The sequence below is a fragment of the Falco naumanni genome, chromosome 5, assembly GCF_017639655.2.
Source record: "Falco naumanni isolate bFalNau1 chromosome 5, bFalNau1.pat, whole genome shotgun sequence".
Classification (NCBI taxonomy): domain Eukaryota; kingdom Metazoa; phylum Chordata; class Aves; order Falconiformes; family Falconidae; genus Falco; species Falco naumanni.
The window spans coordinates 24,336,770-24,361,854 of NC_054058.1; the positions used below are offsets into that span (position 1 = coordinate 24,336,770).

Below are 25,085 nucleotides of genomic sequence, written 5' to 3' on the forward strand. Positions count from 1 at the left end.
CTGGGCTGTCTGAATCTCAGACATTCAAGTATCAAGACTCCCTTAGAATTTATTCTTCAATTCAGAGCATCTTCACAGTTGCAAGTTCAGGTGTCCCAAATATATTTAAAGACCATTGAAGAAAACTGTATTGCTCCTCAGAAAATATAACATTTTATTGGTTTATACAAACACTGTAACTTAGAGAAATTATATACAAAATTAATGGTATTGTTATTTGTAAAGGACACCCTCCTTACTTTAATATTGCTAAGAAAATACATATGTATCTCCTGCTTCTGCTGCAGCAGCTTGGACAAAAGACTGCAAAAGCAGGCTGTCTTGAGAGGTGTATATGAATGTCTTGGATCATGTCTGCTTAACAAATCCATCAGAAGTTACCAGCTTGATGGAAGACTTCTGCATTTCTTGTCTTGCAGATGGGTTTAAATTGAAGGGTTCAGATGAGATACTAATGCACATTTAAGTTACCACATGGGCTTTTTAGCCATCTCAGTAGCAGTGGAAGAATCAAAAATGTTTCCCTTTGGTTTTTTGCATCTTGCATTTTGTTAGATTTATTCCTTTGTCTTCTGTCCTTTTGTATTTCAGACTGAAATTTTCCACTGTTTCTCCAACAGTATTTCATACCATATAAAGAATAAGGAGATGACTGACTTGGAAAAAATTTGACCTTGCAAGCTTCATCATGCAAAAATTAGTCATTGGAGTTTAAAGAATGAACCTGACTTATTCCTTAATTCCTTCGTTCTAGGACTTGGGATACATCACCAAGGATACTTGCTGTATGAACGCCATTTCTGGCAGTCCCAAAACTGCCGCTTTCAAAGACAGTGTTCCAGCAGAGATGCAAAGCTTTGTATCAGACCAGTGCAAGACCTCTGGCACCACTGCTCTTGTGTAGAGAAAGGCTAGTATTCAACCACTAGCTCAGGCAACAGTATTTGTTATGCTTTGCAGGGAAAGGAGCTTTCTGCTGATGGTTACTTTCCAAAATGGATTCACAGGGCAAGGAATTGCTGATTTCTAAAGAAGCAAATAGAGAGGTCTACATTTCAAAAATAGGAGTTGCAGAACATGCTTTCATACTTTTTCGAAGTTTTCTGAAACACTGATAATATCTTCCAAAACGACTTCATAGTTATGATTAGCCTAACTGAAGACTCATCAAAAAGATGAATAACAAGTTTACAAAAAACCTCAGTACAGAATATTAACCGTGCCAGACAGGAAAAGTATTTACTTGCCTATCTGCATTACACAATACATATTGACTGTACTTCTTGATACATTATTCATGGATGGCCAAGGAAGTGTGGAAGTATAGCTGTCCATTTCAAACAAGCGAAGTGGGAATGGTTCATTTGAACAGTTGCATGTAAAATGGAAACTGCTTTAAAATAAGAATGCAGAATAAAACACTCTCACACATAAGGTATGTCCACTCTTCATCCCAGGTAAACATTTGAGAAGTGAATTCAACACTGTATTAACCTTGACACCATGCAGTACTCTGAACTGTTGAGGGACAGGAGGAAGAGCAGTTGGTGGCACCAAAACTGATAAGGCAGTGCCCCATTACCTGCACTTTGAAAATCTATATTCATATATATATAATTACTTTTCCTAAAATAATACACAACCTTTTGCATATATGCAAGAGTGTTGCATGTTAAAGAAGTCTGGTGTTGACTTAAACCAATTGCCTAGAAATGATCTTAATTAGTCTAATACTAATAACCCATCCAGCAACAAGAAATTAGTTACAAGTTTTCACTTTCTGTCTCAGACAGATCTAGTTAAAAGACATGCAAGTTTACTCTTGTAATGCTGTCACAATGTGTGTAACCACCTTACAAAACCACACGGATGCCTGGCAGGAGTAGCAGATTGTTGCTTAGCCAGAGAGCACCTCCACTACTGCAGAACAGTCTCAAGACACTTTTAAACAATAATTTCATTTCTAGCTCTTTGATTCATGACTAACTGATTAGCATTGGAATCATTATTTTTTAAAATACAAGCTGCTGTTTCAGAGAAAACATACTAATAGAGAAAAAGTAAATAAAAGCAAACCAGCATTTGCCTTTTAACATACCGGCATGTACCGGCATGTTTTTCCAGTTGTTTGGCTCTAAATCTAAAACATGACAGGCTCATGCTGACCTTGAATCTGTGTTGCTGTTGCTGCTTTCCTCTTTTTAGATAAATGAAGTGTTCTATCTTTATTGTGATAAGCATTAAACTCTGGAGAAAAAATCGGTTAATTATAACTACAGATACAATTTTTTCCCTGCAGTGACTGATCCTCTGAAGCAGTGGACTAGAGTACAACTTGAGGTGGCGGTCTCCTTGCATGAAGCTTATACAGATGACTTCAGAAAAAAAGGTATTACTTACCTGTACATTAAGTGGACTCTTCAAGATGTATTATCTACCCAAATATGTCTGTGAGCCTCCCTCCCTCCCTCCCTCCCTCCCTCTCCTCCTATATCCCATGTCCATATCCATGAGATTGTGCAGCAGAGATGGAATTAAACAGGGACAGAGGAGATAGCTCTGCCTTTATGCTCACTGGTGGCAGCACAAATAAAATGAAAAGCCCATTTGACACTGTGGCAATGCCAAGAGTTCAGGCAGAATAAAAATTTTTGCTACCTATACTATGATGCTGTACTGATTCCTAAGAAAAACTCACTCCAATACATTTGTCTGAAAGGAAAAGGAGCTGTGACTGACTGATGCATATTTCTGGGCTTTTTCTTTCACTTCAGGAAGGAAGTGGTAGGATGTCCAAGTGTGCGTGTTAAGAGGATGTATCAGTTTAATCCACCCTGCATTCATATGATGTGTAATCTCCCAAGAAGTTTTATGAAAGTGCATGAAACAGGATATATGTTTTCACCGAGGCATTTAGGTTCAATTAAATCTGAGCTATCCTGGCAAACTTCTTGGTAACTTTGTCTTGAACTAGACTCACAAAGGTCTTTATGGCCTAATTTCACTCTTTGAATTGGAATTAAGGTGGATTTCTCTAGTTAACTCTCAGGAGAGATTACTTAACAATTTGAGAAGGCAATGAAATGCTTCTTTTAACTGTCAAAAACATTTTTAGGACTAGCCCGTCACCCAGGTATGGAGAAATCATGTTCATATAACCCTGTAATTAACGTAATAGCACATTCTATCTGTGTGCTTTCATAGACCAGAAGGGAAGAACACAGTACTGTAAACGTTACGAACTGTCTCAAACAGTGAAATTATTACCTCATTACAAAAACCTACTCCTGTGAACTATTCCTCTTTCTAATCACGTATTTCCTCAAGAAGCTATAACCTAGATAACGAACCCAATGATAATGATCTCAGTCCATTCTAGACTGAGGAAAACTCTCCCTAGAAAGAAAAATCCTCCTTTGGGAATTGACCTTCCACTAGATAAGTAGAACCTGGCAACTCCAGACTGTCAGCTGCCTCAAATACTACTTAAAGCTTCCCCCACGATACAAACTGTCATTTAGTTATTGATAGAACAAATTCTTCACCAGCATTTGGAGGTAGTACATCTACAAACGTTAGGAATTGTTCAGTTAAAAAATATGAAGACCTGATTAACTGCAACTCTAAAGTGCATGCTAGTTGTTTAATATGAAAAATTGAAATCTTACTAAGTTTCTTCCATAAAGTTCCCTTGTATCCTGTCTTTGGTCACAACCAGTACCAAATGAGAAGAGGAAGAATTAGTTCTACTGTAGTCAGCCCTTTACTGAGGACTTCTGGTTTGCCATTTCAGGAGTCTACCAAAAGACTCTCACTAAATTAAGGAAGGTGGATTTCTGCACTGCTGAACCCAGAAGGAAAGATGCTATCCCAAAATTGGAAGGCTACTCTTCAGAAGAGGACAGCTGATGAAAATAAATCAATTTTTTAATGAATCTCTGCTTTTCTCTGAAAAATACTTATAAAAACCTGCAGAAAAGGACAGTTACAGACACACAGGCCTACAAGGGAAAGGCAGAATCGATTATTTCTATGAGAAACAGACAACGTCTCTTCCTGATAGCTGCCATGCTTCTGACACTTCTTTCCTGCTACTCTAAGCTTGGCACTCCCAACACAGCAATCTGTTGGGTATGTTGCTTTTGTATAGGCGCTTTTCATTAGCAACAGCCTAAACTGATTGAAGTACTTTGCCAACACTAACAACCAGGTTTACCATTTAGCAGTTCACACAGTGTGCCAACAGCTTTAACATTTTGCTTCAGCTGTTGCAAATTACCACATCTGTATTTTTTAAAACCTAGAGGGACTATGCTTCTGTCTAACCACAGTGGGTCACAGCATGCACTACTGGAATGAGACTCAAGGGTGACAATACAGCTGTGAAAATGTTCTGAAGTGAGCAAAAAGCCATAGATACCCGTAATTGTTATGGGGGTTTATGTGTGTTTGTTTTGCTTGGTTTTTTGAGAGGTTAACTGGGGAAATGCTGCTGTAAAAAGATTTCTTTTTCACACATAAATCAATCCTATGACTCAAGACTCCTAAATTGATATGAGATTACAGCAAAAAACAGAAGTAGTTTTAATTAGGTGCACTATTAATATGAACCTCAAACCCATATGTTATTCCCTTGGTACAGCCCTGTTCCTCTGAACTCTCCTTGCCAGTGCCAGTGCTGTAGCATCATCATTTTACGAATACATCACAGTAGTTGTAAGGCCTACCTTTCTTTGCTCATTTTCAATCATTCAGCAAAAAACAGAGCATCAGAAGCAGCACACATGGACAGCTAGCTATAGAAGTTCACTTGTCTTGTTTTCCCTGTTTTTCATAGCTGAACATATGACAAAACCTGCTAGTGATACACCACCACTGAGGAAATGTTTACTCAGCAGTTGATGCCACTGAATCTCTCCCACTCTCAATTTCAAAGGGAATTCCTGAAATCACCTCTGGTCTCATACATTCATTTTAATCTCTGATGTCTCTTTCTTGATTTTCATCATAGTAGAGTAGCTATTGTATTTGTGCTAGGAACTGTTTCCTTTAAGGCAGCCATTAGTTCTGAGATAGGGTTAACAGTCTATAGATGCTATTGCTAACCACTATTAATTTTACTTAATGTAAAAAATCCTCATAATTATTACTTTCACGCCATACAGATGTTCTCCTAACTCCCCAACTTCAAACTAGAGACCATAAAAACAATTTCATGTCAGAATTAAATTATCACAATTTCTCGCACTATCTGGGAACACCCAACCCACCCACAATTGCCCTGGAAGCCAGATGCGACAAGTGAAGCTAATTTCAAGGAAAATATCTGTCTTGGTTCAACCTACTAATTTCAAGCTACTAATGAAATACGTATAAGGAAATTTTTGCTTTAAATATTAAAACCTGGTTTCTGTTCTCAGTAACTTTACCAGCAAATGCACAGATCAGGTTTACCACTGTATCTAAAATCTAAGGATACATTCCAAGAAAAGAAATAAATATACTTATGACTTGGACACAATAACAGAAACTTTAAAAAATTTCAGCAGGAAAGGATCAGGAAGAACAGAAGGACTTAGGCGTGCAGCAGCAGTCAATTCATATGTATGTATGTAACATGAAACCTATAACATACAATTAATAAGAACAGAATACTCAGAAAAAGTAAACATTGGACATTTAGCTACTAACACAATAAAAAAATGAGTTTAAAAATATTGAAATGAAGTATTTGAAAACAAAAGCTTCTTGTTGGTGTATTTTCAGTGTTACACTGGTACTATCATTTAAAACAGGCAACACAGCATTACAATATAAAAATTACAACTTAAATTCACTGGCATAAAACCCAAAAGGATGAGAAAGTGGAAACTCTTCACATTCTGAGAGATTCTCACTTTGTAGGAAATTCCAATTGTTTCTATAAAAGCTCAGATTAATTCAGAGGAAAAATAGTTATTGTTTTCCTTTAGCCCTAAATATTCCAAAATGATCATCTATTGTTCTCAGCCTGCAAAGCTGGAAATGGTACTCCCTGGCTCTTGTCTTCACTCATTTTTTCTTTTCATGTTCAAGTGTTAAAATTTATTTAGTATCTCTTTGAACAGAAATTTGTCCTTATGTTTAGTATTTTCTTCCCTTTCTTTACCTTTTCTACTTTTGCCATATCCTTTCTGTGGTGGATGGCCCACATCATTGCACATTATTCACAAGATGAATGCACTGCTGACGTATATCGTGGCATAGTAGCATTTTCTCTTTTGGCATTTAATATTTCTCAACATTGTGCTTTCAATAGTTCTGCTAAGCAATAATGTTTTCATGAAACTATTTATTCTAATTCCAAGATTGTTGGCCTACGATAATATAGATAAATCAGAAACCATTGCTGGTAAGCATATTTAAGCTCATTTCTCCTGACATATATTAATGTCATACTGATTATCTGCTGTTTTATCCATGAGTTAGAGTTAGGAGATACCTGTAGAGCCATGCAGGCTATCTTTCCTTTAAATATCCTGAATAAATAAATAAATAAAATTCAGAAATTTAGAGAAATTTAGTCTCATTCACAAGAAATATTACACTTGACATTTACCCAGACACATTACCTCACCATAAAACAGTATCTGTTCCACAGCACTGGAACGTAAAGTCATGTGCACTTATAATGCAAAAAAAGTTTATTGTTTAAGAATATTCAGTGGTTCTTCAAAAGGAGGAAAAGTACCTGGGTGGTGACTGGCATGGAGAAGAATGCTGTGCCCTAGAAGGGCATGGATAACTGTTGTTGGGACACTGGATTCCGTTAGCTTTTATTCCCTTGCTTTTCACTCCTTGTTTTGGAAAATCAACTGACCTCAAAGATATCAAGACTGAGGTAGAATTCAAACACCAGCAACAAAAACAACACAATGTCCTAAACTGAATTTGTTGATGAATTTTGACTATAGACACCTTCTAGAATGTTAAGGAGACTGTCCTCCTTTAATCGTCAGTAAAAGACTAAGTGATGCCAATACAGTTACTTTTTTCCCCAACACCTGCATTCAGATCAGAGTGTACCTCAAACAAAATTCAACAGCTGAAAGGACTGGTGCTGACTTTTGGTATTTTAGAACCTTCTGCCAGTTATGAATACATGATTTGCAGCCTAAGCCTCAATCCCAGCTAATATGTGCACATCACAGTACAGGCAGTTCTGATAATGTCCTATGGGTGTGTAAATTTGAGCCAAAGAGCAAAATTTAATAGGAAAAGTGCTAATTAAAGATAGAATAGGCTTACTTCTATAGGGGGGGTGGGAATGGGGAAGTAGTTTAAGGGTGACAGCAATTTTGGCAGCTTAGTAAGCAAGATTAAGGAATAATAGTGAGTTAGAATTAAGTGAATTAGGTTTATTACTACTTGAAATGAATTAGAGGAAATTTTTAAAAGGAAATGCTGAAGAATTTGTTGCCACATGTACAGAACTAAAAAAAATTCCATGTGCATTATTTTTTAAAAATACTTTCTGAATTTTGTCTGTCTTAAGGTCCCTATCATCACCCCATCCCCTTTCCTCTTCTATCGGGCAAAACAAGAATAAGGCAGAATAGCAATTTTATTAAACAATGAGACTATGAAATGAGCCACAGCAACTGGGCATTTTTACTCTTGGAGAGAGATGAGTTAGGAACCATTTTCAACACAACAAGTTAAAAAAAAAACCAAACAACAACCTTGTGAGAGAGAGAAAAGGGAGGGGGGAGGGGAAATCCAAAGGAAAAAATGCAAATTTATTGCCATTTCTGAGGCTCATGAAATCAGACACCAAAATGAAAAGAGAACTGTTCCTCCCCTTGAATGTACTCCTATTGTTTTGCTTAAATCTGGCCTGCAATGTTTTCTGCTCTCAGGAGAGACCTCCTCACAGGAACCACACCATGTTGTCAACAGTGACATTAATCTCTCTGACAGTTTTTAGGAAAGGAGTTTGAACTCAGATACTAATCTTGGGAAAAAAAAAATCCATGCAAAAAACATCTAGCGGTTAAGGTTGTTGGCATGCATTCAGCTGTCCAGTCCTCACTGTACTTAGTTTCTGGCATATCATAAAGGGTACCAACCCCGCTCCCTGCCAAACAGGCAACAGAGTACAAATAGCAGGTTTCATCTTCCACTGACACCTAATGTTTCTGCAGAAAAGACTGGGTGAAAGTGTGTCTGGAGAATAATATTCCTGATGGATCACAGAGAAATTTTAGGATGTAGGGAGTCCTCTTTCCTCTATTAAAAACTCTCAAGCCATATAATGGCTTTCTCTCACTACAAATCTCAATTTGCAGTTAAGGAAATACTGGGATAATTGGGAGACTGCCTAATGCTAGTTGTAAATAGCGACTTTCACAAAATTTTTCCAGCTGTCTGTTCAAAACTGTATTTTTACGTTATAAAAGAAGACAGAGTCAAATGGTTCATCTTTTTTAAAGATGTGAAGGCTGTGAATACATCTAACCTGAACATAATAAATGTATGGTAAACTGAACTGTAAAGTGAAAACAAATAGAGCAGATGGCTAAGTGTCTATCCAGGGATATGCTTATCCATTCCAAATGTCAAGCCTCTTCAAGCTTAGTTTCCATACATGTTATGGTTACAAGTATTCTGCAAGGAGTGCTCTCTTTTGGTCAGACACAGGAGAAAGTAATTCCTTAACAACGTATTTAATGTCATAAACATAGCTACATAGAATGACAGACTCTGTAAGAACTGCCATATCAAATCTAAACCCAAGGTCACATATTTATTCAGAAATGTATAGTGTATTTTAGACAGAGAAAAAACCTGCATCTTCTTGATAACACAACTGAACAATTCATATAGTAACAGTAACCTGTTTCTGAGACAAATCATCTTCATGTCTAAAAGTATATTATTTTTGCTGTTGCTTCAACATGAAACACTGCACACATGAACAATGAAGTTAGTCAGATCTTGTAAACGTTCAGCAGAAAAAAATGGCTTTGCTAAAACTGGAGACAGGGCTGTCCCCACAGTTTGCTTGTGGCTCACAGCTCACATTGTAAGAATGTTAAAACACCAACATCTCACAAATCCAAGAAAACTAAGAAATGGGAGAGGTAAATTTACACTTTTCTAATGGTTGCTCATACTACTATATACTCTGATTGTATGCAGCTGTTTGAAGAAACAGGTATCAGATTTCTGTATGGAAAACTGGGAAAACGCATTAGAAAGAGACCCAGGTAAATACTCTAAAGGCTTAATGTGTACAACGGTTGTCTTGATGAGCTCCCTTTATGTAAATGGATAATTACTGTCTCACAAAGTCCATCAGATCCACATGTGAAAGGATAAGAGATGTAAATGACTAATATTCCTAAGAACAGGACCTCATGTGAGCAGATCCTACAGGGCTTGACGTCATTCCTTGTTGTCAAGATATTTTTCCTACCCTGTCATGTTTACTTTCTGGTGATCTGTTAGCAAGTCTTCATCCCCTTCCTCAAAATAAAGTTGTACTTTATGACTTCAACAGAGGAACAGAGAAGAAACCTTCATGGGCACCACTATCTTGCTGAGACAGAAATCCAACAGTGTTAATTTTTACATGAAAACATAATTTTTGTTCATATCATGCACTGATTTTAGGTACTGTGCAGTATTTCTCCACTGTTCAAAGAACTAGCTTTTTTTCCAGTCCGGTTTCTGTGATGTTAAATGGTAAAAATTGTGACAGTATTAACACTGTGAAAATGCCCAAGTCTTCTTTCCATTAGAGAGCATTACAAATGAAGAAGAGTATTGTCCATAACTACTATATTGCTTCACACAGATATAACAACATATGAAGTGAGACTGTTTATTCATCATCATACATTGTCTGTCATAGAAGTAGATATATCCAGAAATGCTTAATTATGAGTTTTTAGTTCCTGAAAAAAAGGCTGCAATTCAAATTAAGATCCCCTCCTTGAGAAACTACCTTCACTGTAAGTCACAAAAAGCCTAGCTAAAAGGTAATCATTTTTGAAACTTCTCCCAGCCATCCACGAAGGTTAGGAAAAGCTCTCTTGACAGGGAGAGCTATGACATGATAAGAACAAGAACTAGTTTTTCTCAAAGTGTCTGCCAGCGTTAAATATTTGCTTGTGTCTACAGTGACTGCACACATCTGCTGAAAATCACAACCCTGCAAATAAGTATAGAATGTAACATTGGTGGAACACTGTATTTTCTGTAACATCTTGTAAAAGTTGATGGAAATTAAAATTGCTACTGGAATATTACCTCACTAACAAATCATGATGCATATTAAAGTCTCTCCTGCATATGTACATCCTGTTTTCTAATGCACAGCCAGCTGTCACAGAATCTCTCAGAGAAAGGGTTGGAGGGTCAGACAATCCCAAACCACCTACTGGCTATTACTGCATTTAGCACAAACAAAATAGGAGGAATAATTTGCATATATTTATTCTATTTTAAGATTTTTTTATGAGGTATGCTTGTTCTTTAGAGCCTGCACTTGTTCCTACCTGCTCCCTTTTCATTACCAAAAGTCCTATGTAATACTGACAGACAGACAGTACAAAAGTGATTCACGTCATGTTTGAACTCAGAATCACATTTGGCGTAATTAACAAGATGTAACAATGTTAAGTTTCATCCCTTATAGTGACTGACAAGAAAAACATAGCCCTTCAAAAAACGCTAACAAATTTCTTAAAAACTGACTGCAAAGCGAACACATATCCTTTCAGTGCTTTATGTCACGAGTTCTGTCCTAGATGACAGACAGATGGTGACCTAGAACTCAATAGTAGTGAAATTCACCGTTTAGTGAAATTACAGCCACCTGCACAGGTGCTAATGGCATGTAGTCAGGCCCAAGGAACACTTAACACCTAAGCCTGAGCGGCACAGAGAACCACCCGGGGACAGGGAGGCCAAAACTACTCCCTGATGTAATTAATGTCTAAAAAGTACTGGGAGAGGAAGGGAGGGAAAAAGAACATTTTGATCTGTACAATTCCCAAAGATGTATCAGAGCTCAATGAGAAAATACAGGTCTGATATGTCAGATTGTTCCTGCCGATGCAACACGGCAATCAAGAACAGATTTCTACCGGGCTGAAACAAAGTAGCTGACAGTTTCCTGGGCCTTAACATGTTGAGCTGTGCTATCCAAGGGGTAAAGAATGTACACTTCACTCAGCTGGCGGGCAAGTCTGGAATCTGATATGGAAGTGGTCTGTATGGAAGAGAAATTAGCCAGAACTCAGCACGTGAAATTCACTTATCCCAGGAAAACAAGTGACACCATTTAACTAGCATAACCAATTCGCTTCAAAGCTGATGGTGCCTAGAAAGTTACAGAATAAATTTTTTGACTTTCAAGTTTGGAAAGCTTTTCTTTAAATCTAACCATTTCTTCAGAAGCTTTGTACACACTGTCCCAAAAGCGAGTTCACAGATTAATTAGGGAAGCATGATCTCTTTTATTAACAGCTGGAAGATGACAAACCATCATTTTCATCATGGCATGGTATTACCATCAACAGACCAGAAAAAAAAAAAAACACCTTCAGCCACCCTACTCTCAGGATCCGATCATAGCATGTCAAGAGGAAATTCTTCAGTAATTTAAGATCACATTTACTGGGTTTCACTTCGCCTTTCACATTTTTCGACGTTGACATTGACTGCATGTACATGCTATGATGCCTCATAACAAATAGTTAATTAGAGTAGAATAGAATAGACTATTTCAGTTGGAAGGGACCTACAACGATCATCTAGTCCAACTGCCTGACCAATTCAGGGCTGACCAAAAGTTAAAGCATGTTGTTAAGGACATTGTCCAAATGCCTCTTAAACACTGACAGGCTTGGGACACTGAGACTGGTATTCAATGAATTTAGAAGGTTCATTTGATAAGAAGGTATTTGGCTACTTATCCATTTCATCAAGTTCTGACTGGACCCCAGTAAAAGCATTATTAAACAAAACACTGCACATTTGTTTATGCTGAAGCTTCAGATCCTTCCTCTAGAAGGCTATTTTCCCTATTTAAAGCTAAATATGATTAAATAATCATATAATCACAAGAAACAAACAACATATACTTGCATATATAATTAATGTATTAGGAATTATACACTGAATTATCTAAACTTGGGTGTGGAAAAAGAAGAAAAACATCATGAAGTTTACTTAGGCTTACATTTGTTCATTAAAGCGTTCAAGTATGTTTTACATAGCTTCTGGACATACAGTTTGTCAGCAGCAGTTAAGAGACTGATGTATAATGGCTGCAATATAGATCCAATAGTCCACAACTCCATGCCACAAGATACACAGAAAATTCCTCCTAAAAACTCTGGAAGATGCTGGAGTGATAGAACAAGAAAACAATAAGCATACTACCTTCCAGATGTCAATTCCAAGTACCCATTGAAATATCATGAAATTTCAGTAAATGTTATCTTTCCAGGACAAGGCAGCGTATCAATTCCTTTTCACAAGGCAGTGTATCAATTCCTTTTCACAATAGTCAAGCTTTAGTTACTTGAAGCAAAAATTTTCTACTCCAGCCCAACAGCTTGTTTTTTTCATCCTGCTTATAGACCAGACACTCGTTAACCTCTCAGATCTCTGGAGAGTTGTGGTTTAAGGGAACCCAGGAGGAAAAGACAAATTTGGAAAGCCATTTATCCATCGCACTAGAATTGAGACATTATGGTTTTCATTTTTCCCCCACTCCCCAAAACACAAAATTTCCGTCATCAGAGCTCTCTGAATAAACGAACATTTTGTTACTGGACTCAGGAAAAAAGAAACCACATGCCTGTAAGGAACAGAGAGAGGAGGAGTGGAGTATGTGCTTGGGAGAGTGTTTATTTGACTGGATTGCAGACAGTCAACCGAAGAACATGCAGATCATATATTTTTAAGCATTTCATAATGTCTTATTATTAATTCCAGCCAAAACCACCAAGACCAAAATTATCTGAAATTAGTGCTTCTGTGTCCTGACCCCAAAGCCAACAATGGTTGCATTAAAAAAGAAAAAAAAAAAAACCAAACCAAAACAAAACAGAACAAAAATCTATGAGCCTCTCATGTTTAATTTTATTTTTTTGTTAATCGATTATAAGGCAGTGCCCTTTTGAGTCTATGGGGAAGACAGGTCTCCATAACTAAGTAATTGCAATGTGGTCCTGTGTAAATTTTACTTCCAGGAAACCAAAACGTTGCAGTCCTTGAGAGAGGGAGGCTACAAGCAGAGGGCTCTTCTAAAGGAAAGAGTTTTTATTGAACCTGTCACTTGTCATTAAACACTCCATATTTTACCTTAGCCTCATATTTTCATTAGAGCATACAGACCTTTTTCATCTCTGAATGAAAGCATTCCCTTCAGCCTTATGTTGAATACGGGGAAAGACTCTCTAAAATCGAGCCCACCCAAACAGGACAATTAGGTTCACAAAAGCAGGAAAGGCACTAGGGAAAATCAAATAATATTAGTACTATGGTAACTAACACATTTCAGTATTGACTACCATATCTCACTTCAATCTTAAATTCTTACATGCATTTAATAATGTCTACTTTTAATCTTAGAAATGCTTGCATATAATTATATAGAAAGCAACAGACACCAGTGCACGATAAAACACAGCATAAGCAAAGTGGAAAAAAGTATGTACTGCTGCGTAGACATCTCTAATTGGAAAAGCTGAATGTAAAAGGGTAAAGATAATAAGATTGCACACTTTGATGACATCTTTGTTCCCAACTTTGGCTTCTTTGTTAGACCACAAGCCTACAACAAAGTAACACGGGAGAAAGAGAGAGAAATATCAAACAACTTGGCTTCTTCAAAAGAGACAACTGGTTATTGGCTTCTTGTTCCAAGATGTAAGTTGGTTAATTTGAAATTAAGAAAAGAGGAACTATTTAGAGTAAAATTATGCTAAATATGCTATTTATAGCTTTGCATCTATGACCTCTCTACTGCTATAACACTTTGTAAGTGAAGAATTGGATAGGACATTGTAAGGACAGCTATACATTCTTAAAGAACTCCAATACAAAGCACCATTTTTTGCCACCTAATTTCTGACTTGCCTCACTGCTGCCACCAAAGCTGCACAATCTTTTTGAAGTATCAGAAACTGGTACTAAATAGTTTTAACAGGATTTAAAACCAAAAAAAAAAAAGAAAAAAAGGGAGAGAGCAATTGTAGTATGCAAATAAGAGCTGAGAGAAAACGAATTTCAGGCATTCCATTTGTGTAAAAGAAAGAAAAATGAAAAGGGAAAGAATAGTTGAGCGGGAAAAAGCCAGAAAAGAAAGCCATACCTTTTAAAATCTGAAAGCGCTACACAAAAACAAAGATGATCTTGTGGAATGGTGTCATTTAATAAATATACCATGCATGTAATTGCAAAGCAAATGTCAAGTACCACTTATCTTTTCAACCTTAAACCACAGATTTACTCAAAACGCAGATTGGAAATCTAACCAAATATTGTATTAGTTTTAGGAATTTTTAGATATTTCACTAATACCAGGAGGATTGTGTTATTTAAACTTAAGCTGTCACATAACGAGAGCCTTGTGGATTGTCATAGCATTACAGCCACAAAACCCATTAGCAGATGTAGAAATCCCACATCCCCGCCTTTTATAAAATCTGCAGTCATGAAATCATTTTCATACACTTGGATCTTAACTATTTCAGTGCCCTGCACATACAGGAGTGGAATTGAGGGGGAAAACCACAAAATGGTGCATCTGAGAGCGTTCCACATAGACACATGTTTCTGTGGTTCTTTCAAAAGTTCTTAAAGAGTTGAAACCATCCCCCTGGAATTCCACAGAACAGAGTAGAGAAGTATCTGTTTAAATTAAGGAGGGGATATATCTTTGCTAGTGAACTATTAGGATTTATTCTGTGTCTTCATTGTAGGCATATTAAGATATATAGCTAGTAACAAGAAACAGGATTTAACCAAGGATAACAAAGAACACCTAGGAGAAGGCTTGCTTTCTAAAGATATTAAAAAAAAAAATTTAAAGACCTCAAGGGTAGATTACTGTTCCCGTGTTTATTTTCACTCACCAAAAGGAAAGCTATTTTTGTAAATTAAAGAAACAACAGGCAAAATATCTATTACCTTTTCAACAAGCATCACGGTGTCTTTGCTTTACTTCATGGCAATAGTTTAACATTTTTATAACAGCACTTTAAAACTTAAGAGTCTGATAAACCATCTAAAGCTAATATCAATACACAGCACATTGAAAAATACTTGACTTGCTTTCCTACAGGTGACTTTCATATGCCTAGGCACATCTGAGGTAACCAGATAAATCCATGAGTCAGCAGCATGTTATCATTTCAGAAATAAACAGACTAGTAAGCATACCGAGAATTCATGAGGTAGAGTAGGATTTCACTGTCAAACAAGGATGAGTAAACACAGAAAACATGGTCCTCCAGTTACTCCACAATAATTCAAATTTACTATAAGAATACTTACTTGGTTATCTTTCATTTACTGAAGAAAAGGCACCAATGTAAGGTAAAACCAGCGGGGAAAATACACAGAACAGCTAAAGAAAAAGGTGTTAGAAAAGCAGCAAAGAAAGAAATGCCACACCAATCACAGTACCGAAATAATAAAGTTATTTCAATGATGTACTTCATAACTGAGTTGACAGTTAAGATTATTGCTCCCTTTTATGAAAATGGAGTAAGCTCTGAAGGCAACTGAGAGAGGCTGCTTTCTTTGAAGTGCTCAGGGATAGATGTGTCCTTTTAAACAATCAATCACAAATTTCTTAAGTAGAAGCTATGAAAACGGATCAGGAGGTACAGCAGAGAGCGAGGTAGCTAAGCCTGGTTGCTTGGCCAAATCGCTTTAATTCAATTCCTGTGTTACCTGAAGCTGTTGGGAGCTGTCATTAAGATTATCCTCTCGTCTCCTGGCCTCCTCCAGCATCTGTGCACTCTTCTTTTTCTCCACTTGCTCTTTGTGCTTCAGATTTGCTACTTTCTTATTTTGATCTTTAACTTGCCTGTAAAGAAGAAGAGCAGTCAGAGCGCACTCCAGAGTACGCTTCCCGTCAGCCACAGCGCTGGGCAGCTGCACTGGGGAAGAGTGGAACCCTCACATACCAGCACTTCATTTGCAGAAGGTCACCAACATCAAACCTATCCTCAAACATTAATCTCACCTGTTAATTCAGCCAAAAGAATGCTTCATTTTGCTAATTACTATTAAACTAAATGTAGACATTTCTGGAACAAAAACCTTAATTATTATTTGGTATAAACTATTAATCAAAAGATGCACCTGCACTCTGCGGCAGAAATATTTTCTCTGTTCACACACACTTGTACATGTAAAAAATGCAGACATCTAACGGCCTGTTTTGTTTTGGGTACCACTGTATCTAATGTAAGGAAAACAGAAGGATCAAAAAGAAAACCTAATGAAACGTGACTTAAACATAGAGGACTGCCTACAAGACCTAGACAATCTATTTCCAGAAGTAGAACTGTTTCTTTTCAACCTCAAGCTCTACTTGTTGAGTAGGTATTTTGAGGGATTTCCTATCCTTTCTTTTCTACAGAAACAAGAGAGATCATGTAAGAACAAAATATTTCAGAAAACGTGCATAATTTCCTTTTCACTTGCATCTATGAATTATTTTTGATGATCCTGGCAACTACCATTGCTTGCAGACGGGGTTTGGCCTTTCTGGGCATTAAGACACATAGAGTATTGAATCTAATTACAGATCCTTTAATCTCAGTCTCCCAACCACAGAGAACTTAAGTCTAAACTTTTAGTCCAATCAAAACAAAACAGGCTAGCTTTGCTTCCTCAGCCCTTTTCTCCATAATTATATCTGGAGTTTGGATTTTGGAATAAAAGACAGATTCTTTGGTCGTAAGAGCTCCCCAAAACATCATGCAAGTAGTAGAGACAGCTCTTTAATTTACTGTTTAGAAAGCAGAATGATATACTAGCTTCATATCTGGTATGTTATCCACACAGAGAGGGAAGAATGTTTCTTCTGTATTTCAGAAATACTTTTAGAACAGATCACAAACAACTCTGACTGCTTCAATATTTTCTTGAGAACTCATAACAAAAGTATGATCAAGAGCATGTCTCTGCAATATGTATGTTCAAATTATGTGGCATATGGCTAGTCAGTACTTTGAGTTCTTCCAAAAAAATGTAGGTTCAACACTGGGCTCTGCTTTTTGCAATGTAAGCCAACTGTAGCTGGGAAAATTGCAAAGACAGCAAATTTTCCTTGGTGCTAAACAGACCCCTATTACTGTGAAAAAGTGCTGATGGCCTCCAGAGACCAAGAAAAAAAGGAAAGTCCTTTTCTGATGATGTTAAAAAATTACTGGCATACTTAACTACCTTGTTCAAAATTACAGCTGATTTGAGTCAGGATGCTTTTTAAACACAACCAATATAATTGTTAAGTTATTCTAACCTAAGTGCTGCACACTGGCAATGGGCACATTGCCCAGTTTGAAAGCAGACTTGTTCAGTGATTAAACAACTTATTGGAAATATTATGTTGGCACCAACTCAACTTGCACAATACACTGTTCTATCTGTCCAATAAAATAAACATAGACAGTACAGCTAAGTTAATGCTGAAAATGAAAATATGTCAGCCCAACACATTAAATTCCATATAAGAATTCTTGTTCAACTTCTAAATTAATATTAGGGGAATTAATTTTTTTTATAAGCTTGCAAACCTAGATTCACCTGTTGAGAAAATGGTCTGTTACTGTAATCTCCTGGTTAGATAAGAGACAACAATATTAATAAACACACTACCTCATCAAAGTATGCCTGAAGTAGATAATCTCCTGCATGGTCTGACACGTTTTCAAACAGAATATGTATTTCAAAGAAATTTTAAGAATATATAGTATTGACATTCACTTTCTCATATCTCAACCAAAATTAATGTCTTTCTAATATATTAGATAGATATGTTGAGACAAAGGCAAACTTTCCTAAAGCAGTTTAGAAGATGGAAGTCTTGATATTACCTAGTGCTTGCAGTACTCAGATCAATCATAACTGTCATGCTTGTTTGGTAACTTGAATTCATAGAATCATAGATCCATAAAATGATTTGGGTTGAAAGGGACTTTAAAGACTATATAGTTCCACCCCCTCTGCCATGGGCAGGGGCACCTTCCACTAGAGCAGACTGCTCAAAGCCCCATCCAAACTGGCCCTGCATCACGTGCAGGATACACTATCACTCTGTACCTTTGTTGTCAGAAAACAAGAAACGTTGGGCAATAAACCCTTCAAATTATACAGGTATCTATGGTGTTACCTTAAATTTCCCCAACTGTTTAACTACATAAACTGAGGATGTCACATGAAACTCAAAATCTATAATCTAAAAGGCTTGCAATCATTTGATGCATGAAAACACAACTCATCTTATCTCAATGCCCATGGTATCAAATGATAATTCTCACTTTTACAATAATCCATGCAAATAATAATGTAAAAGCTTTAGCATATACAAGCCCAGAGTCCTTGAACATTTGCACCATGAAAGTTCTGTGAAACTGTAAGACTTCATACTGTTATTTTGTAAAGAATCCTCTTTCTTCTTCATCAGATAACTTTCAGTCTTCAAAGCCAAAGTCAGAGAATTATGTTTTTATATATACAAACAATATTTTAAAAATATTTAAATATACACACACATATTTTTATTATCAATAGACCTCAAAGGCTTGATTAATAAGAATCACTCAGTTCACTGCTCAGTAAGACAGTTCCATTACTATTTTGAATACTGAAATATTTCTGATACTTGTTATAGAACAAGTTCACCTTCACACCACCGCTGAACAATGTACAGAACTGGACCACATATTGAATTGAAACAATAAAATATAGAAAGTAGGGGGTCTTAAGTGAACACACTGCAACTGGTACATTCTATGAGGAGACAGTCAAGAGGAAAATAAAGATTTGTCATAATATATGTGCACAAGGAAACTAATTAGGACTGCAAAAAGAAACAAAGCTCTGGAATTCCCTCAGTTTGAGGGCTTCATTTTGAGAACTTAGTGTTCTTTTAACGCCTTTGAATGCAATTACACATATATATAGCACATAACCCTGTCAAAGGGACAGTAAAGTTTAAAAGAAATCCTTCATCTGTTAAAAGTATTTCTATTAAAACTGAAAAAGAAAACCTGCACAAGATTAAAGATAGCAAGAAGAGAATGAAATAATTACAATGATGGCAACAGCTAAGAGGTTTATGAGTGTTTTCTAGAAAGCACGTAAAGCAACTGAGTAAACATCAATTTGCAATGTGTACGTGGAATTCTCATCATAAAAGAAAGAGCACATGAATTTCTGAGAGATACAGAGTATTAAATATTACTATAAGTTCATAGACCTACTGAAACATCTTTTTAAAATGGGACACAGAGAGAAAAAGAATGCTGGTTCTTCTAATAAAAATTGGAGAGCCAGCTCATGTTCCGTGAGATAAAGCTTTAAAGAAGGATATCACATGAATCAACAGAAACAATAACAAAACTAAAAAAAGCAAAACTACCTTACCTCAGAAGACATTTATTCTCAGTCACCCTCAAATCAAATAATAAAAAAATGTTCTAGTCACATATAAAAGAAGAAAAACCTAATGAGAATGTTTATTATGTTGAATTACAGTGAAGAATCCCATTCATATTGGAAATAACAATTTATTTTGCACTTTTAATAGCAATTTTCAGATAATTACTTTTGTGAGGTACAGTTCCTAGAAAATTTAGCACTAAAAAGTGAAAAAAAAATTTCCATTGCTTAGAATTTTTCTCCATTCCATTTCATCTCAAATATGTCATGTCAAGTACTATTACAATGGAATATATTAGAGAAAAGGAAGCAGAATCAAAATCAGGCTTCTGATTCAAAAAAATAATCCCTAGAATCTTTCAACTAAATACAAGCCAAGTTTTTCAGAATTAGTAATTTCAAAATCCTTTGATTTTGGGTGCCAAATTTAAGCGAAATGCCTGCTGGAAAAAAACTGTAAGATTTCTCAGTCTGGACACTGAAAATAACTATTTATTTTAATGAATGTATTCTTTTTTATATGAAACAAAGCTGCATCACTTTAAAAAAAATCACACCTTTCCACTTCTCTATGAAACTCTTGAATTTCCAGTGATGAGGTACAGCCGAACACCATGAGGAATTAATTAAAATAATGATAATAATCAAAAAAACCTTTCAAATGAGAAGATTTCACATTTTAAAATTATTTTAGAACAGGAAGACAAATATAAGCAATAGAAAATTAGTGGACTACCAAGCATTCCTGAAAAATTGTTATCTGTGAGTCCTTCGGAAGAGTTTTCCTCCCTACTAAAATCAATTGCTCTATAGACCCTATTATTTATTAAGACTTTGATGAAATTCATTTTTTCTGTCCTAATGTGAATATTTTTCCATTTTAATGCTAATCTTATTATCTTTTACTGTAATGCACATCAGCATACATAGCTGTCAATTCTTTCCTTATATGGATTTTCATGCTACATGTTATTGTAACGTAAGCTATCATCCTCATCTGGTTATCTTTTTTCAGATGTTCTTGTAAAATAAAAGGTGACAAAATGTTAACTGAAAATATACATAAGTTAATTTGAATTTTATAATTATATTTTAGTATACTTTTCCTTCCTAGTTATGCACCTAACACACAACAGCGTTTTTATAATAATCCAAGTGTAAGTATACATTTACAATGCTTCTGAACCACCACAGCTTACCCTCAATATAAAATGTAGACACACATACTGTATTTCACCTAATAAATACACACACTAGATAAAAATATACAGATCTTGTGCACAGCTACAGGAACAGCCTGTTTTATTCATTTGACTTAGGTGCTCAGAAAATATTTCTGTGTGTCAGTCAGCCATGTCAGAAAGATTGTTTTGTTCAAGCCTTCATGGACGTAGCATTACCACCACCCACAGGACAGTCCACTGTTGCTGCAGCTACTAATCCTGCTGGACAGATGGACTTAATTTGCTTTAAAGCACACTTTGCTCCTCAACATAAGCTAAACTAATGCAATAGTCAACACTACTGAAAAAAAAAACCTGCAAGCTGTATGCAATGAAGTAATACATTATTTAGTTTAAAATTGCCAATGTGCCTTGTTCTATGAAATACTATATTCTACAATGTGTAATAGAGAAACATAAAATAGCTCAAGTGACCTGTAATGATCATCGAGTCCAACCCCCTGCTCTTCGCAGGACTACTTAAAACCAAACCATATGACTAAGAGCGTCATCCAGACACTCCTTGAACTCTGACAGGCTTGGTGCCGTGATCACTTCCCTGGGGAGCCTGTTCCAGTGACCGATCACCCTGTCAGTGAAGAACCTTTTCCTAATGTCCAGTCTGAACTTCCTTTGATGCAGCTTCATTCCATTTCCTTGTGTCCTATTGCTGGTCACCAGAGAGAGGGGATCAGCACCTTCCCATCTGCTGCCCCTCTTGAGGAATTTCGTATCATTGCATAAGACCTTGAAGGACTTTATAGTTGTTAAGAGACACAGAAAAGTACATTTATTCACTTGTGGAATGAAATGGAGCAGCCATATGAAAGACTATAATACTACAGCAATTTAGGTCAATGTGCAGAACACACTATATTGGGAAAAAATGCCAGAAGGAGATACTGGAAGGCAGGAAGCAATCAGCTAAGTTGTCCAGACCTTAATTAGCAGTCTTGTTCATTGATTAGATGGGGGAGAAAAAAAGGAAATTTTTACTGCAAAAAAAATCAACATCGACACAATGGGATGATAGTGATCTGAGTTGGATTGATTTAAAATTCACAGGAAAGTGTCCAGATGATTTAAAATTTGCAGGAAAGTGTCCAATTAACTAAATTGCCACCACCATTTCCTTCATCACTTCTTTGTTTTTAAGGTCTGCCACACCAAATATTTTAGCTGGCCATATCCTTAACCTTAACTTACAAATTTAAAAGATCACAAACACAGTGACATAGCTGAGTTGTTGGGTTTTGTTGTAGTTTTGATACACAAAGAAAAGCATTTACATTCTGGGAAGTATAAGAGAAGAAAGCCAAGGAAAAACTCTTCCCAAAGGTGCTACTTTGTTTTGAAAATAAGTAAAACCCCTCTTCTGAAAGGTTTTGCTTTAGCTTTTAGTTGCTCAAAGCTCACTTCACCTTAACAGTGGTTGATCACAAAACCACGGAGAATAACGGCAGCGTTTGGAAAGCCTGATTGCTTAACCTCAAGAAAAAGAAAGCGATGCAAGGAAGCTACATAAGTGATGAAGGAAACAGGCTTGACCACATCACACAGTCCCATCACCACAACTGGATGTCTGATTGACAGTCAAAGGAAAGTTGCCAAAGGTTGAACAAAACTCCCTATCTTAACACATTGAAAAATTAGGATCAGGGGAGTTACAATACTGCTGAAAATCTACATGGAATTTAGTATGGCTGGATATTTTTTTTTTAGAACAGTAAGCATTTTCTGGGCCTCTTCCTTTGCTTTGTTGGGCTGTACCTAGCAATCCCAGCTGCTTAAGTAGCTTGTCACTATTCTTACACTAAGGTAAAAAAATGGTGCATTAAATTACTAAGTGAAAAAACAATAATTTAATTATGCTTTTCAAACAGCTTGGTTTAATATTACTGCCTCTGTTGCACATTGCATCCAAGCTAAAAGACCATCAACACACTTTCAGTGAGTTGCTCTTGTTTGGATGCACAGCTGGCAAGCTCCAGCACTCAGTTACCTCTTCTGTTTGTCAGCCTCCCCTCCCAGAATCTCTCATTATTTTGTTACACTGTTCCTCACTCTTCCATGCCATTTATATGACGAGGTAACATATGCCAATGAAAATATTAACAGACCTTGAATATTTAACAGGTCTGCTGTATGTGAGTCAAGTTGTCCTGCAATGGCTTTAAGAGATGGGGAGTGTGGACTTAAATTTCCTGAAACTAGGAAACTTTGATTTTCAAAACCAAAGTGTGTGTTCAGATCAGCAATGGAGGGGGCAAGGGATGAAAACTAGAAACGCTATGGGAAACCAGCTTGCCCCAAATTTTAGGAAGAGGAGCCTAACAGTGTCTGAATCAAGAGGTGTGCAAGTCAAAGACTAGAAGTAGATCTCAACTCTACACGGGTCACTGTCTTCAGTGTCAAGAATTATGTGCATGATGTCAATGTGCGCTTCCTGAGGCAGTTGGCATATCAGCCAGCACATCTCTCACTCTAGCTAAAACAACATTAAGATTTTCTTCCAGAAACAGCTGATGGGGAGATATGGGAAAGAGGAACACATGGCTTATGAATCTAGAAACTCAATATTAAAAAAAACGTAACCCAAACCCTCTTATCATTTAGAAACACCTCAGAAAGAAACCCCATCACCTGACCTGTTAGTAATACACAAAGCTTACAGATAACATATTTCAAGTAGTAAGGTGACATGAGTTATTAATGCTACATGGTGTATTTCATGAGGGGGTATTAGCAAGTCCTAACCAGAAAAAGCCATCAGCCCTTACTACAGATAACTGCACTAACGTACCACCTTTAAACATAACTTCTTTAGGAGTACCTAAAGGTCTTCAAACTTAGGTCCAATCTTCTCTGAGGTAAAATAAGTCAACTGGCAAACACAACCACCTCCCACATTTGGCCACACAATATATAATAATAGGTAATACACTTTTTTAAAAGTTTTTCTCTTCTTATATTAACGTCTCTGATTCAGTCTAGATGAAGATCAAGAAATATAGTTTAAGCCACACACACAAAATCTGAATGCTACAGGTGCTTTCCCTGTGACATGCTATTTCTCAAGGATCAGCAGGGAACACACATTCACGGAAACAATTTTCTTCATGATAGAGTGAAATGATGCAACATCAACAGTCAGTGAGCTTAGCAGGGGTCCTCAAACTTTTTAACCAGGGGGCCGGCGCGCGGATGCAGTGGCAGGCAGTCATCTGCGGCTGCTTGGTTTCCCCCCCAACCCCCGGCGGGGTGTGTGTGTGTGTGTCTGTAAATACCGGGGGCCGGATTGAGGACCCTGGGGGGCCGTATCCGGCACGCGGGCCATAGTTTGAGGACCCCTGGCTTAGAGAAAGGTTCATAATAAATACATTAACAGAAAGGAACACCTAACCAAGGATGAGAAGCACATGTCTCAAATGCATACTGTAACACTATCACACTATACCTATTTCAGGGAAAATATACTTATTTTTTCCTTCAATCCCTTGATCAAACAAAACTAGAATAAACTCAGCTACTCTCCAGTCATGAGGCAGTAGCCCAGTTACACACAAACAATGGTGAAGTCAAATGCTGTTGTCTTAGTATTCTCATAAAAATTAGAAGAAAAAGGTGTCTTAACCAACTGGCTAAAATTGAGGGATTAACAGAAGTGCCTTTGTTTTAGTTCAGCAACAGGTGCATATAAAATTAAGCAAACCAAAGGTTCACTGTCAGACAGGTCCAGATACAACACACTAAAACCAAGACACTCTAAAAACTTCAGGCAAACCTATAGCACCTCATGTCTTCACTAATCCATAATTCCAGTTTTGTAGCTATAATCCACAAGGCCCATTCGCCCCACTAATGTGTGGCTAAAAAAACCCCTAATAAAACTAATGTGCAGCTTCCCAACTATTTAAATTCTCAGCATCCATTTACTAGGAAGCAAGTTTTGTGATGAAAATAATGAACATGTCAGCATAATTTCATAAATGATGTCAAATTCAAAATCAGGTTTCAGAGATCAAATATCACATTAATTATATGTCAAGTTCTTTAATTATTTTTGAAAGCTGATGGCAATTGAACTAGAAAAGAAACCTTTAAATTTAAAACTTTGCAACCTTTAGTTTTTAATGAAGCTAAGAGCATTGAAAATACAAAATCAAGGTGAACTCTGAAATAAAT

The 25,085-nt window shown here is 36.6% G+C and overlaps 1 protein-coding gene across 5 annotated transcripts in view; it reads right to left on the reverse strand.

Moving 5' to 3' along the window:
* The window catches only part of ERC1 (ELKS/RAB6-interacting/CAST family member 1), a 311,152-nt gene that overhangs the window by 121,291 nt on the left and 164,776 nt on the right, over positions 1-25,085 (reverse strand). For all 5 annotated transcript variants that reach the window (XM_040594870.1, XM_040594868.1, XM_040594867.1 and 2 more), the window contains one exon: positions 15,958-16,093. In XM_040594870.1, the coding sequence (XP_040450804.1) occupies positions 15,958-16,093 (136 nt within the window). The remainder of the gene's footprint in view (positions 1-15,957; positions 16,094-25,085) is intronic.